The 16,805-nt window shown below is 39.3% G+C and overlaps 1 protein-coding gene across 1 annotated transcript in view; it reads left to right on the top strand.

The window, feature by feature from the left end:
• The first annotated feature begins 391 nt into the window (after positions 1 to 391).
• The window catches only part of LOC121369173 (hepatocyte growth factor receptor-like), a 42,243-nt gene continuing 25,829 nt past the window's right edge, over positions 392 to 16,805 (top strand). Inside the window, exons 1-9 of the mRNA XM_041494082.1 lie at positions 392 to 1,774; positions 3,246 to 3,431; positions 5,378 to 5,521; positions 6,476 to 6,646; positions 7,551 to 7,702; positions 9,226 to 9,370; positions 10,284 to 10,423; positions 14,041 to 14,259; positions 14,714 to 14,816. Of these exons, the coding sequence (XP_041350016.1) occupies positions 689 to 1,774; positions 3,246 to 3,431; positions 5,378 to 5,521; positions 6,476 to 6,646; positions 7,551 to 7,702; positions 9,226 to 9,370; positions 10,284 to 10,423; positions 14,041 to 14,259; positions 14,714 to 14,816 (2,346 nt within the window). The 5' untranslated portion in view covers positions 392 to 688. The remainder of the gene's footprint in view (positions 1,775 to 3,245; positions 3,432 to 5,377; positions 5,522 to 6,475; positions 6,647 to 7,550; positions 7,703 to 9,225; positions 9,371 to 10,283; positions 10,424 to 14,040; positions 14,260 to 14,713; positions 14,817 to 16,805) is intronic.

Raw genomic sequence — 16,805 nt, 5'->3', positions numbered from 1 at the left:
GAGAAAAGTCTAATCTAGTGGCCTTACACTTACTCACTGAGTTGTTAAAATCCTTCATTACAGGACAAATTATTTTTTGTACCCCTCATATCTACAGCAGCAGGGGTGGTGGTTGGTGGGGGATACCCCTTCCAGCGCATTCCTCCTTTGGCACTACATCATTCCTTGGTGGCAACACTAGTTCCAAGAATCTTGGTTTACCAGGGAGTGGGCCAGTTCAACAATTTAAGAGCATCATTCATTCATTGTTTACTCAAATTACTGGCAAGTATACAATGTAGAATACCAGTTATATTGTGCAAGAAAAGATCAGTTGTGTTATTTAACAAATGATGTTTTGAGTTAATAAATCATTTAATATGCACTCTAATTTGTTTATTTTTAGGAACTCAAATGAAGATACTGTGCAACTTTGTAAGTTCATCCTTAATACATCATTCTGCCACCAAAGAACTGAAGGGAAACCTTCCATAACAACGAAACCTATGGACGTTGATCTACTAGTTACCAAAAAACCCACCAATCACGTATTACATAACAGTATTTCATAGCTAGCCTTCTTACACATGTATGTAACTTCCTAGTAGATGTATACACCCTGTACATTGATCACTGACACTCCAGCATCCACTGCAACATCCACTTCAGCATCCACTGCAACATCCGCTGCACCATCCACTCCAGCATCATGTTGTTACCGAAAGAACTTCTGCTGATATTATTCCTAGGAGGAGAAAGAACTTTAACATCCAGCTTTATGCAGGAGTATGTGTTTGATGAGCAGTTCGGACCCCTGACTCAGATTGCTGTTTACAGCGAGACGGGTGATGTGTTTGTTGGAGGCCATAACGTTTTAGCCCAGCTGTCATCCGACGTAGCCCTCAAGTCCACCCTGTCCATAGGACCAGTTCTTGATGGTATTGACTGTGCGCCGGTCGATGAAAGCTGCACAAGGACAGAAACGGACAACGATGTCAGAGTTCTCGAGATTGACTACGCCAAGAAGCAACTCCTTGTCTGCGGCTCTGTTTATCAGGGTCTGTGCCAGTTACACAGTTTGAAGAACATAATGGTTTACCAGAAAGTTCAGAACAGCAGTCGAAACGGCATACAGAATTTCATTTCAGGCAAGAAATCGGTTGTGGTATTCTTTGATAACACGGAGGAAAATAAGATCTATGTTGGACTAGAGTACGATGGGCGACTAACGAATTTCTCGCCACATGTTTTGTCAGCTCGGAAGATTTATCAGAATGGGAGTGGTTTCTATGTGCAACTTTATTACATGGATTTATCAGTTAACGTAGTGTCTGCGATCGATGTGAATGCTAGGTATAAATCTACCTTCAAACTAGAATATGTGTACGGTTTTGAGTATAACAATTACACTTTCTTTGTGACTGTTCAGCAGAAAGATGTAGATAATAGAAATGATCTGACGACGAAGATCGTGAGAATCTGTCAGGAAGACAGGACCTACCACACCTACATAGACAGCACGCTGCTGTGTACAGCAGGAAATGATGCCTACAGCGTGGCCACTGCCGCTCACTACAGCGTCTCTGGTGGCGAACATGTTCTGTATGTGAGCGCGGTACGAACTCGCTCGGGCGTGACGGAGCTGGATCCAAGTGCAGGCTCAGTGGTGTGTGACTTTAGTATGGAGAGCATACAGCTTCATTTCGAAGAGGTCATACTGGACTGTCAAGAAGACATTTCTGGTCGGCGGCCCAAGTGGGTGTATGGACAAGAGCTTTCATGTTATTCTGAAGGGGTATGTTTATTAATATTCGTACAATTTTAGTGTTATTATCAACACACACTGTACAGGCCTTGACCGTAACTTTCAGTGGTAGCCCATCGGGCTACCAGGTTATAAAATCTGGTAGCCCTCAGTAAAAATTGGTAGCCTCATAATTTTAATAAATAAAAAAAAAGAGAAAAAACCAAAATCATTTACTTTTATTTGTTTTAGGTGTTTCAGCATCTTGTTGATTGCAGAGTAACTGGATGTGCAAAAACAAATCTAGTAGCCCGGCGGACTACTGGGTTTAGATATCTGGTAGTCCAAGCCACAAAACACCACGCGCACAGGAACACTAGAAACCGTTTATATATTTCTACTGGTACTTTTACTGGTACATGTACTTCTACTGGTACTACCGGCCTCGGTGGCATCGTGGTAGGCCATCGGTCTACAGGCTGGTAGGTACTGGGTTCGGATCCCAGTCGAGGCATGGGATTTTTAATCCAGATACCGACTCCAAACCCTGAGTGAGTGCTCCGCAAGGTTCAGTGGGTAGGTGTAAACCACTTGCACCGACCAGTGATCCATAACTGGTTCAACAAAGGCCATGGTTTGTGCTATCCTGCCTGTGGGAAGCACAAATAAAAGATCCCTTGCTGCTAATTGGAAGAGTAGCCCATGTAGTTGAGACAGCGGGTTTCCTCTCAAAATCTGTGTGGTCCTTAACCATATGTCTGATGCCATATAACCGTAAATAAAATGTGTAGAGTGTGTCGTTAAATAAAACATTTCTTTCTTTCTTTCTACTGGCACTACTACTGAACAGTATAAATTAATTTGTACTGGTATATGTGCTGATACAATTTGTGTGTTTTAAATATGAATAACACACAACTGATAAAAATGTAGGTAGTGTTTTTGTTTTCAAAGATTTTTTAGAGAGTAATGAAGTACAGCTCTTGACTTTTTTGACATGTGATAACCTTCTGGCATCAGTGTTTCTGCCAGAAAGACATTTTTGGGTATGGCGCTATGGAATTGAATGCAACCACAGTCAATAGGGGGTATGGGGGTCTCTCCCAAAACGAAAATGGGTTAAGTTTAGGGTTAGAGTTAAGAAAATCATACAGTAATGATAAGAGTAAATCTGAAAAAAAATCTGGGTATATGGCACCATACCTGTTTTACCCTCTGGCAGAAACCCTGAGTATACAGAACGACTGTTCTCTGAGTATTATTTGGATGCATTATTTCGAAGTCACAATTCAGGGCTAACTCTGGCTAACAAATAACTGACAAATTATATTTTAATTTGGCGAAATAATTTCATGCAGTAATTCACTAATTGTTATTTTGTTTAATAATTTGTTTTAAAGTTTAATAATATATAATTTAGCAAAACTTTCTGCTTGCCCTGAGCTTGCCCTGAAATTGTTTTCATTTGTTGGTGTTCAAGTCTTGTCTCACTGACCTGCGGTTTATTTTCTATGTATTTTAGATTAATGAGAATGCGAATGATCTACGATACTGCAGCATGGCCGGTGGTAGCATCGAGAGTACCACGAACCTGAAGTTAGAGGCGTTCTACCATAGCAAACAAGATGTAATCACATCCGTTATGGAAATCATCTCGGAGGGCAAAAAAATTGTGATGCTTGGAACAAGTACGGGTCAGCTGCAGAAGGTAGATATATTTGTTATCAGTCTGTTCATGGGAAGGGAATTATAGGATATTAAACAAGCTTCCACTTCATATCATTTTATGTCCCGAGTGAAATAAACTTTATATGAAATGGTAGCAAATTCAGGGCCCATATTTTTCGTAGCAATCTTAGTGCTACGAAATCGTAAAAGCATTGTAGGCTATGACGCCACTACAGCACACGCTATAGTGATATCATACAGTACGATGCTTTTACGATTTAATAGCGCTAAGATAGTTTTAAAAATATGGTCCCTGAGATTTATCTAGGCGTTCTGTGGGTCCGAACGTGGTCTCCTCCCCCCCCCCCCCCCCAAAAAAAAAATAGCACCAAAAAGTCCACATTTCTATACTAAAAATTCCCAATGTACCTGTATATATTTAATTATATCTTGTTGTAATAAATTAATTTAACAGTGGTGTACTGCATCAGTCAGTGGCCTAAAAAATACATTTGTATCCCAAGTATGATTTACTTACGCAGATTAGACATGGAACATACCCTGGCAAAAATCTTGAATAAATCCCTGAAGTGGTAAAGCCCTAGCTTGATGCATGGTAGGTCTGGGATCGATCCCTGTCAGTGGACCCATTGGGCTATTTCTCGTTCCAGCCAGTGCTCCACGATTTGTATATCAAAGGCCATGGTATGTGCTGTTCTGTCTGTGGGATAATTCATATAAAAGATCCCTTGCTACTAATGGAAAAATGTAGTGGGTTTCCTCTCTGATGACTACATGTCATATTTACCAAATGATTGACAGCCAATAGCTGATGATTCAATTTCCTCTAGTGATGTTGTTAAACAAAACAAACTTTTAATAGTTTTACAGGCCACTCATTGGCTGAAAAAGTAGTATGATTCCATCATTATTACACTGAATTAACAAGTATGCACACTACATGTGTTTTCAGTACCATACACAATACTCATCCCGTTTTAATGTGAATTAACTACTTCAGCAAATCCGAAGCAGAAAATGGTATTGGAACTCTATTGGACTCGTCTCTCATTCCAGCCAGTGCACCATGACTGGTATATCAAAGGCTATCCTGTCTCTTGGATGGTGCATATATATAAAACACCCCTAGCTACAAATGAAAAAAAGTAGCGGATTTCCTCTCTAAGACTACGGGTAAAAATTAACAAAGGTTTGACATCTAATAACCGATGATTAATAAATCAATGTACTCTAGTGGTGTTGTTAAACAAAACAAACTTCTTTTTTGGGGGACAATTACCCAGAAAACCAAATGCCACCACATACGTGATGGCTTCCTTTAACGAAAAAGCTGCAAGGGATCCTTAATTTATATATACTTTGTCATAGACAGGGCAATGCATACCATGACCTTTAATACTGATGTCATATATGATTTACAAATTACCTCACGTCATATTTGAAACATTACACAAGATTGCCACAGAGTATGATTCTTAACGTTAAGTAACTCCATGAAAGGAGGATTGATTACTGGTAATAGATTTACCAAAGTGTAGTTATGATGTTAAATTAAAAATCGATTTTGTAAAAAATCAAAGAAGGTATGTAATAAATACAGAACTTCACATATTATGTTGTTTTCACTTCCTATTAATTGTATTTGTTTTTGCGCAAGAACATACCACTTATTTATTGTAAAATAAACTTGTGCAGTATGTCAAGTTTTGTATATTATATATGTGGAAATGTAGCTTGACATTACCTAACACCAGTCGTTCCTTGTTTGACATGTTTAGGATTTATCAGGCATAAAACCATTGATGACCAGACAGGAGTTATTGACTGCTTGCTTGGGCTATAATTATACACATGTAGGATAAATGTCCATTGGTGGATAGTCCCATATGGAGTTTAACTATTCCAACCTGTGATCCATGGCTGCTGTGTGATCAAGCGAACATGCATTGTATTGTATATTTTCAGGTTTTTGTTTCCGTACCAAAGAAGTACAAGCGTAATAACCTGTTCATGAATGTGAGCGTGTCACACAATACGAGTGTTAGGATCTCTAAAGACATGGACGAACGACCTGAGACAAACAGTCTGTACTTACTGGCTGGAAACAAGGTACATGTGGTACAGACACTGAAATATGTCTCCTCTGTCTGGCTGGCTGTGTGTCTTTATCTGTCTGGCTGTCTTCATCTGTCTGTCTGTCTGTCTTTGACTGGCTGGCTGTATGTCTGGCTGGCTGGCTGTATGTCTTACTGGCTGGTTGGCTGTGTATCTTCATCTGTCTGTATGGCTGGCTGGCTGGCTGGCTGGCTGTCTGGCTGTAAGACTTTATCTGGATGGCTGTCTGCATGTCTGTCTGGCTGGTTAGCTCTCTTTCTCTGTCTGTCTTTCTGTCTGTCTGTCTGTCTTTCTCTGTCTGTCTGTCTGTCTTTCTCTGGCTGTCTAGCTATCAGTCAGTCAGCCTCAATGGTGTCGTGGTTACGCCATTGGATATAAGACTGGTAAGTACCGGGTTCGCAGCCTGGTGCCGGCTCCTACCCTGAGTGAGTTTTAACAGCTCAATGGGTAGGTGTAACACCACTACACCAACTTCACTCTCAATAACAACTAACCATTAATCCACTGTCCCTGATAGACAGCCCAGATAGCTGAGGTATGTGTGCCCAGGACAGCATGCTTGAACCTTAATTGGATATAAGCATGGACATTAGTTGAAATGAAATGAAATTAATTAACATTAAATTTCAGGTTGTAATGTTTGACTGGATTATATAACAAGCTGGTTCAAATGTCAATTGACACTGAATTTCAGGTTGTAAAGTTTAAATGGATTGTATAACAAGCTGGTTCAAATGTCAATTAACACTGAATTTCAGGTTGTAAAGTTTGAATGGATTGTATAACAAGCTGGTTCAAATGTCAATTAACACTGAATTTTAGGTTGTAAAGTTTGAATAGTTTGTATAACAAGTGGTTCCAATGTCGGTTAACACTGAATTTCAGATTATACTGTTTGAATGGATTGTATAACAAGGGGTTCCAATGTCAGTTAATGCTGAATTTCAGGTTGTAAAGTTTGCGACCAACTCATGTCGTGTGCACCCTGACTGCGACGCCTGTCTGACAAGTCGAGACCCCCTCAAGTGCGGCTGGTGCAAGGGTCAGTGCGTGACTCGGCCGGAGTGTTCACACTACACCGACTGGTTTAACAGTCAATGTCCACCCTCAGTTTTTACAGTATGTACATTAGTAAACTCTATTTAGTTTTGTATTCACTTTTTAATTATTTTTTTTATGTAGGGCGGGATATAGCCCAGTGGTAAAGTGTCTGCTTGTTGTGCAGTCAGTCTGAGATCGATCCCCATAGGTGCGCCAATTGGGCTATTTCACTTTCCAGTCAGTGCACCACGACTGGTATATCAAAGGCTGTGGTATATGCTAACCTCTCTGTGGGATGGTGCATATAAAAGAGTTCTTGCTACTAATGGAAAAATTAAGTGGGTTTCCTAAGACTATATGTCAAAATTACCTAATGTTTAACATCCAATAGCCGATGATTAGTAAATCAATGTGCTCTAGTGGTGTTGTTAAATAAAACTCTTTTTTTTTCATTGTTTTATTAACCTATCTTTTCTTAATCTAGCCTAAAGAAAAATCAGTTTTAAATAATGTGTAAAACCTTTTTAAAGTTTTAATTTTAAAAATGAATTTGAATTATTTTAATGTAACCAGTTAAAAAAAGAAAAAGAAGAACCCCACCAAAAAACCCCAAAAAAAACATTCAAAATTTGATAAATGGTTCATGTACGTACATCCAGTGAATAATAAAAATGTTGTTTTATTATTATGCAAAAGCATTTCAGAATATAATGAAGGTTTTTATAAGTTGGTCAGCTTGTAGTATAATATTATGTAAGGCAGTGAATATGGCTCCCTAACCTAAACTCACTGTCTATGCTCTGGGGGCAATACATTTATTTGTTTAAAGAAAAAAAAAAATTGTGTTTTTATTTTACATTAGTAAATGATGTTATAATAAGATAAGCCCAGCTTCTAAATTTAAAACATCTACATAGTATAAAAGTTTGGTTTAAAATCATAATTTTTTTATTTTTTAAATTGTCTTAAAAATATGTTTCAGATTTCACCAGTAACGGGTCCGACAGCCGGAGGCACCCAACTCACAATAAAAGGGAAAAACTTTGGCAACCCAGATAATGCTGCAGTCAACGTGGTCCACAAAGTGTTCATCTCCAGCGTTCCCTGTCGAGTGGAGAAATGGAGTTCAACATGGTAGGCCTGCTGTACATAGAGAAAACGGGTTACTGTAGGAGGTTATCTGTGGAGAAATGGAGTTCAACATGGTAGGCCTGCTGTACATAGAGAAAACGGGTTACTGTAGTAGGTTATCAAAGGAGAAATGGAGTTCAACATGGTAGGCCAGCTGTACATAGAGAATAACGGGTTACTGTAGGAGGTTATCAGTGGAGAAATGAAGTTCAACATGGTAGGCCTGCTGTACATAGAGAATAACGGGTTACTGTAGTAGGTTATCTGTGGAGAAATGGAGTTCAACATGGTAGGCCTGCTGTACATAGAGAATAACGGGTTACTGTAGGAGGTTATCAGTGGAGAAATGGAGTTCAACATGGTAGGCCTGCTGTACATAGAGAATAACGGGTTACTGTAGGAGGTTATCAGTGGAGAAATGGAGTTCAACATGGTAGGCCTGCTGTACATAGAGAATAACGGGTTACTGTAGTAGGTTATCTGTGGAGAAATGGAGTTCAACATGGTAGGCCTGCTGTACATAGAGAATAACGGGTTACTGTAGTAGGTTATCAGTGGAGAAATGGAGTTCAACATGGTAGGCCTGCTGTACATAGAGAATAACGGGTTACTGTAGGAGGTTATCTGTGGAGAAATGGAGTTCAACATGGTAGGCCTGCTGTACATAGAGAATAACGGGTTACTGTAGTAGGTTATCTGTGGAGAAATGGAGTTCAACATGGTAGGCCTGCTGTACATAGAGAATAACGGGTTACTGTAGGAGGTTATCTGTGGAGAAATGGAGTTCAACATGGTAGGCCTGCTGTACATAGAGAATAACGGGTTACTGAAGTAGGTTATCAAGTGGAGAAATGAAGTTCAACATGGTAGGCCTGCTGTACATAGAGAATAATGGGTTACTATAGTAGGTTATCGGCTAATCACAGACCTAAAAAAATTGCACAAACAATTGTGTATCAGTCACGTAAATCTACTTTTGCATAACCCATTTAGGACATCATTAACATGGTCACTCTAAAACCAGAAATGTTTTTTTTCATACCGTAATCCGTTTATTTTCCTGAGCTTGTGATGGTAAGACTTACTAGTATTAGTAACAGTAGTAGCCTATGTAGTATTGCTGTTATTTTAATTTTATTGTTATGATGATGATGACGACATGTTTTCCAGGGTTTTTTTTAAAAGGCTTTAAGATATTGAGCTGAAATTTTATGTACAGTTTCATCATGTACTGTTACAGATCAATTTTGAGTTATGGCCCTTGAACTTAGGTGATGTGAAAATTTGTTTTGCAGACTTTTTTCAGAAGACTTTTTGATATTGAGCTGAAATTTTGTGTATATGTTTATCACATACTTTTACAGATCAAGTTTGACTTTCATGGTGATTTACCCTTTTTAATGGAGTTATGGCCCTTGAACTTAGGAGATGTGTTTTTGTATGCCCATCTTTGACACTGTAATTAGAGTTGTTTATGTATTAAGTCAGCATGGTGGTATCATGTTAATGTAAAATATCATTTGTAGGTTGATATGCAGGACGGGCAATGCCTCGAAGGAGCTGGTCACAGGAAGTGTGGTTCGTGTGGAAGTTGAAGACAATTCATACAGTAAAGACCGGCCGTATGATGTGAAAGGTGATGCCTCCTCCACGCAGCATTTCACATTCAAGGTAAGACTCAACCCCTGCAATTAAGAAAATGTTCTAATATAGTCTACCCCAAAACAAAGTGCCGTGGAGAATGAAAAACTCCACAGCAATCTCCACAACATTGCTGATTGCTGTGGGCAATTGCAGGAGTTACAGAGCGAGTTTTAAAAACTCCACAGCAATCTCCACAACATTGCTGATTGCTGTGGGCAATTGTAGAGGTTGTGACTTCATAGAATGAAAAACTCCACAGCAATCTCCACAACATTGCTGATTGCTGTGGGCAATTGTAGAGGCTGTCACTTCATAGCAAGTTCAACTTGGGATGGCGCAGTGTACCATAACAAAGTCACTGCAACCCTCTTTTCACACATTAAAGGAAATCCTTGTCCAGGCCTTATCCTTCCTTGTTAATTAAGTACAACTTGGGTTAGTGGTATGTCACGTACCATAACTGGATCACTGCGACCTACCTTTCATCAAACTAATAATGGGCATAGTATGTACTTCACCAGTACTCTTGTTCAATAATGCATTACATTTAGGACATCATATAGTATAACAGCTTGCTCTGACAGACCCGAAATTCACTTATTGCGAATTTTAAAAACAAATGGTTAATTTTATTTTATTTTATTGATTGATTGAAATAATTAATATTTTATAGTTTTGGGTAAAAAAAAATTAAGTTTAACAGATAATTTGGTGAAATTTTCATCAGGAATTAGCCATGATCTGTAATTTGTTTAGGCGTAACCCACAAATGATTTTCAATACTCAAGAAAGATAACTCTATAATCAGAGTGCTTTGTATTCATCACTAACTCCTCAGTCACTACAAAGTTGTTACTGACTTTTGACATTTTAAAAATAAAATTGAGATATTATAATGATCGTATTTCTGTTTAAGACTAATGTTTGTTGTTTTTCACAGACCCCAAGTCTAAAAGGATTTTTCCCAAACAGAGGTCCCAAGTCTGGTGGAACCAATATTACAGTGAAGGGAGACAACTTAAATATTGGTGGAAGTATTATGGTTTCCGTTGCTTATAACTTCAGTTGTGAAGTGTTCAGGTGAGTGTCTTCAAACTTAAAAAGATTGTCTTGAGTTTTCTACCATGTTTGAAATCTTTATGAGTAATAGAACGTTTTTAATTACTAAAGTTACATATTATTAAATACATTTAAAAAATTCAAATATCAGTATCTGTATATTAATGTTTTTCTGGTTGTCCTAATATCTGTAGTAGCCCAAATTGGATTTTAGCTGCTAATAATTTTGTCCATATATGACATTTTTTATATTAGGAAGTAAAATGAAGTTTGGGCTACTTACAAACATTTAACAAGCAAAAACACATTAAATATACAGAGACTGATATTCTAAAACATTTTTATTTAATGTGTACTTTTAGTTATTAAAACCGAGTCATTTTTTGATGATTAAAAGTAGGTTGACCTCTAGTGCTGCAACGATAAACCGGTATACCGGTATACCGCGATAATTGATCAGCTCGATACGAACCGCGGTACAGTTTTGCGTACCGCGATTTTTTTTCCTTGTAACTTATTTGATTTGAAATAGGCAAACAAACAAACAAAAACCACATCATTTTATTAATTGGTGATGACAGGAAATGTAACAATCACGTCAAGCGTAGTCGGCTTACTTGTTGGCATACGAAGTGATAGGTCGGTTATACTTGGTTCTAACTTCTAAACAAAACATGTCAAAAGTCCAGTGAAAATAACCAGTTAACGATAATTACAAATAAATGTTTTGTTACTTACACATTATCATTCGTTGTTCATTTACATTGGAATACGGCTACGGCTACGGCTATGGCTACGGCTATCATCTTCAAAGAAATAAACCAACAAATGAGAATCACACTTCGCTGTTTTTCACTGAACTCGGAATACTTCGGCCGATCGTTCAAAATACCTCGGCTAATAACCTCGGCTCTGGTTCGGTCGATCTGGCGAAACATTGTGACTCAATACGTACATTTCCGTGTTAAGCGAGCAGCAACGGAAAAACCCGATAGTAAGGATTTCCGAATGTGACAATTTATGAATAGTTTGACCATTCCCAGTCTGGAGCTCCACGCGGTAAAACGTGTTTGTTTCGCTTGTGCACACTGCACGTGCTTTCGTGTGCTCGACTTGGGGGGGGGTCCCTCATTTCGTTGTTTTTGTCAGCGAAATGAAGTTTTCTACTGGAATGTATGCGGCCATTGGAACTGATTGAACGCTGGAACGCTTCTCATTTCGACAGCCTGCACCACCAGGTTGGATTCTTTTTTAGCGAGATTCCTTGCTTCCACGTCATTTCTCCGTCTGACTGTCGACAGGTTTTTTTCGTGACTCGTATGACGGCCATTCTGCAGAACGCCACGGTTGTTCGCGTTTAGTCTCTACATGTCCGAGACTGTCCTAGCAGTACTGGAAGATTGACCGCCCCACTCTAAGAAGAAATAGGAAGCGGGGTCGGCCCCTACTACTCTTTTTCTAGACTTTACCTTGCTTTATAGTGATACCATCTCGTATCCTCCGGAGTCGGGCCCGTCCGCACCACTATACCAACCCATGACGACTGGACTATACCCTAGTCTGATACTCTCTCTCGTTCAGACAGATCCGGCTTCTCAAGATCTGTATTTCAGCACAGCACTACACCTTCAACGTCTATCGACTGTCAATCTAGGGGTTTTCTTGACGGGATGCAACCTATCTCGTCCCTTTAAGCTGTGCACCCAAACGGCCTTAACGAGGCCACTCGCATGGACATATCGATCGGACTTTAAACTTTTAGATCTGCGTTCAAAATTTTATGTCGAAATTACTTCTTTTTTTTAAAAATATTATTAAATAGTCCAATCCTCTCTTCTTTCTCTTATTTAATTTTAGACTTTCCTTCTAAAATGCTCCAAATTATATAAATATTCAGCCGAGCAGTCAATTCTTTTTTATTTTTGGATTGTAACCTTTTTTTGTTTTCTTTTTTTATTCTATTAACTTTTTTACTAATTGCTATTTTCAAAATTCTGCCCATTTTCATCCCCCCCCCCCCCCCTCCTCCATCCCGAGTCAGGCCACCGATCTTATCGGAGGTCGGACTCGGGATGGGCGTGTTCGAAACCCTAGTGGTATATGGGCACGTTAAATTAGTTATCATCATCATCATCATCATCAATAGTTTGACACCGTCACGCCAGTATTCTAGTAGACTAGTATTGTGTTAAAAAATAAAAATATGGCCTAAAACATTTAGCCTGACAGCTGAAACTAATAAAGATCATTAAAAAGTTATGCCTTCTATTTTCATTAAAAAAAAACCCAACCCATAAATAATATCAATTATATTGCAATACATATTGCAATACAGTTTCTTATATCGCAATATATCTCAATACGGTTTTGACCGTATCGTTGCACCCCTATTGACCTCAGTATGAGATACAAAATTTTATTTTCCAGACAGTTTTATGCAATGGCTCAAGATATTGAGCTAACATTTTGTGTATAGCTTTATCATGTTCTATTACAGATCAAGTTTGACTATCATGGCAATTTACCCATTACCCATATGAAAATTGTTGGGCCTGGTAGGGAACATATATTGCTTTAGCAATACTCTCAGAATACTTGTTAAAAAAGAGCCATTTTTTTATGATTACAAGTAGGTTGGCCTCAGTAGTATATAAATAAACTGCCATTTTATGTAGCCGAAAAATGGGGTTGTGTCAGTTCCATATTTAGCATGTAACATCATTTACATATCACGTTAGAGGGTGGTAGAGCTGGAATGTTCTGTTTATTGTATACAAATTCAAATAATGTCCTGTCGTCAAAACTAACTGTCCTGAGTTTTCTTCTGTTGAAATATTTCCAACAGAGCCTTTCTCTATTTTATATTATTAATAATGACGAGCTGTTTCTTAAGCCAGACTATGTTGAGCTGCTACACAAAATAGCGACACAAGTAATGATGGTGTAGTGCCTGAAGTGTCTTGCCATAACCCATTTATAAATCTTTACAGGTTTAAGTCATTCAGATTCAAATGAGAATTGAAAAAATTAATTCTTTAAAATGTTAGTAAAATCAAATCGTGTATGTAGCAGGGTTCGAACTTCTGATTTTGATACTTATGGCAATTTTCAATTGTTTTAGCTTTAAGCAAAATGCTCACTGATGGCAAATATAAAGGAAGGACATTTTTTATTTGATGACGCTCTCAACACATTTTATTTAAGGTTATATAGCGTCAGACATATGGTTAAGGGCTATATATTGAGGGAGGAAACCCGCTGCTGCCACTTTATGGGCTATTCTTTTTGATTAGCAGCAAGGGATCTTTTATTATGCACCATCCCATAGACAGGATAGCACATACCACAGCCTTTGATGTACCAGTTGTGGTGCACTGGCTGGAGCGAGAAATAGCCCAATGGGCCCACTGACGGGGATCGATCCCAAACCGACCGCGCATCAAGGGAACGCTTTCCACTCGGCTACGTCCCAACCCTCCAATATAAAATGAAAACATTATCCCTTTCACCTGATGACAATTTTTTTTTTTCCAATGACAAAATACTGCCCTGGCCCACAGCAGTTCATATTGTTAAGTTTGAGCCCTAGTGTCATGTTTAATCACATCAGTACACTGTTTTCTTTCAAATATTTTTAGTACGTCCAGTGAAGAAATAAACTGCACAACACAGACGTGGTCTGCGAAATCGGGTCCTATATCGACACGCAACAAAAGGTTCGCGGACAGAGCTCTGGGGCAGGGTCCATTGCAGGTGACAATTGATGGGGAGAGTTTGAGGCTGAATACGGGTGGAGCATTCTACTACCTGCCTGACCCTGAAATCACGGCAGTAGCCCCGCGACGAGCTTTCGTCAGGTGTGTGTCTTCGAAAGTTTATGTATTATAGAGTTAAAGACTCTGAGGCATGTTAAGGATGCTGACTGCTCATTGTCGCTTGCTAGACTGGTTTTTGAAACTAACAAGTGCCGGTGTAACTATTGAAGGATGAAAGAGAGATAGAGAGGGGGTGAGGAGTGAGTGAATGGGAGAGAGGGAGGGAGGGAGTGACTGAGGGGGAGAGACACAGAGAGAAATTGACAGAGAGGGACACAGAGATATGAGTGAGAGAGATGGAGGAGTGAATGAGAGAGAGGACTGGGTGGTTAGAGAGAGAGAGATGGGGAGAGAGGGAGGGGGAGGGAGAGAGAGAGATATATAGAGTGAGTGAGTCCATATTCAATACAATTATGGCTCTAACTGCTCTCTGATAATGTGTTAAACAGGAACATGTTATTTATATTAACTGACTAATGCTCATGTCTATTTTCAGTGGTGGAAGAAAGATTACCATTACTGGAAAAAACCTGGATTCTGTGGCTCGTCCCTACCTTGGAGGGAGAAATGTTGGAAAGGAAGAAATAAAAAGATTGGAGGTCAGTCTTATAGATTAAATTTTGATTTGTATACTTGAGCACATTTATTAATCATTCATTGGCTATTGAATGTCAAACACGATCATTCTTAACACAAAGTCTTCAGAGGAAACCCACTACATTTTTCATTAGCAGCAAAGAAATCTTTTATATGGACTTTCCGACAGACAAGACAGCACATACCATGCTTTTCATATATCAGTTGTGGGGCATTGTTTGGGACATGGGGAAAAACCAGTCAAAAAAATGTCTACAAGAAAGATCATTGATGTGACCAAAGTACCTCAAGCGAGCACTCTACGACTGAGCTAAATCCCACCTCTTAAATATAACCAATTATTTGACAATGTGTATATTGTAGAGGTGAAAATCCCAAACCTCAAGAAGTGATATGTAGATCAGTGGTAGAGTGTTCGCCTGAGATGCTATGGGTCATTGGATCGACTACACTAGATGGCATTACTGTCATCAGTCTTTTCCCCATCCCAAAACGTGCCCCATCAAAGGCTGTGATATGTACCGTCCTTCCTAGGGGGAGGTGCATGTAAAATATCCAATGCTGCTTTTCCATGTTATCTCTATCACCATGCCAAATAGTTTAGAATAAAGTGTTGGTGTACAAACATTCCTTTCTTTTCCTGTTTGACAGGAACATTCTATATGTGGCAGTTCAGGGTTTGTTTGTATTTATTTTCATGCTTATGTCCACTTAAGGTTCAATCATGTTGTCCTGGGCACACACCTCAACAGTGTCTAGGGCAAGGGGTTAGTGGTTAATGAAAGAGAAGTCTGTGTAGTCTTACACCTCTAGGGCAAGGGGTTAGTGGTTAATGAAAGAGAAGTCTGTGTAGTCTTACACCTCTAGGGCAAGGGGTTAGTGGTTAATGAAAGAGAAGTCTGTGTAGTCTTACACCTCTAGGGCAAGGGGTTAGTGGTTAATGAAAGAGAAGTCTGTGTAGTCTTACACCTCTAGGGCAAGGAGTTAGTGGTTAATGAAAGAGAAGTCTGTGTAGTAGTCTTACACCTCTAGGGCAAGGGGTTAGTGGTTAATGAAAGAGAAGTCTGTGTAGTAGTCTTACACCTCTAGGGCAAGGGGTTAGTGGTTAATGAAAGAGAAGTCTGTGTAGTAGTCTTACACCTCTAGGGCAAGGGGTTAGTGGTTAATGAAAGAGAAGTCTGTGTAGTAGTCTTACACCTCTAGGGCAAGGGGTTAGTGGTTAATGAAAGAGAAGTCTGTGTAGTAGTCTTACACCTCTAGGGCAAGGGGTTAGTGGTTAATGAAAGAGAAGTCTGTGTAGTAGTCTTACACCTCTAGGGCAAGGGGTTAGTGGTTAATGAAAGAGAAGTCTGTGTAGTCTTACACCTCTAGGGCAAGGGGTTAGTGGTTAATGAAAGAGAAGTCTGTGTAGTAGTCTTACACCTCTAGGGCAAGGGGTTAGTGGTTAATGAAAGAGAAGTCTGTGTAGTAGTCTTACACCTCTAGGGCAAGGGGTTAGTGGTTAATGAAAGAGAAGTCTGTGTAGTAGTCTTACACCTCTAGGGCAAGGGGTTAGTGGTTAATGAAAGAGAAGTCTGTGTAGTAGTCTTACACCTCTAGGGCAAGGGGTTAGTGGTTAATGAAAGAGAAGTCTGTGTAGTCTTACACCTCTAGGGCAAGGAGTTAGTGGTTAATGAAAGAGAAGTCTGTGTAGTCTTACACCTCTAGGGCAAGGGGTTAGTGGTTAATGAAAGAGAAGTCTGTGTAGTAGTCTTACACCTCTAGGGCAAGGGGTTAGTGGTTAATGAAAGAGAAGTCTGTGTAGTAGTCTTACACCTCTAGGGCAAGGGGTTAGTGGTTAATGAAAGAGAAGTCTGTGTAGTAGTCTTACACCTCTAGGGCAAGGGGTTAGTGGTTAATGAAAGAGAAGTCTGTGTAGTAGTCTTACACCTCTAGGGCAAGGGGTTAGTGGTTAATGAAAGAGAAGTCTGTGTAGTAGTCTTACACCTCTA

The sequence above is a fragment of the Gigantopelta aegis genome, chromosome 3 (genome assembly GCF_016097555.1).
Source record: "Gigantopelta aegis isolate Gae_Host chromosome 3, Gae_host_genome, whole genome shotgun sequence".
Classification (NCBI taxonomy): domain Eukaryota; kingdom Metazoa; phylum Mollusca; class Gastropoda; order Neomphalida; family Peltospiridae; genus Gigantopelta; species Gigantopelta aegis.
Note: the sequence above shows the minus strand (reverse complement) of the source record. Positions and strands in the feature narration are given on the sequence as shown.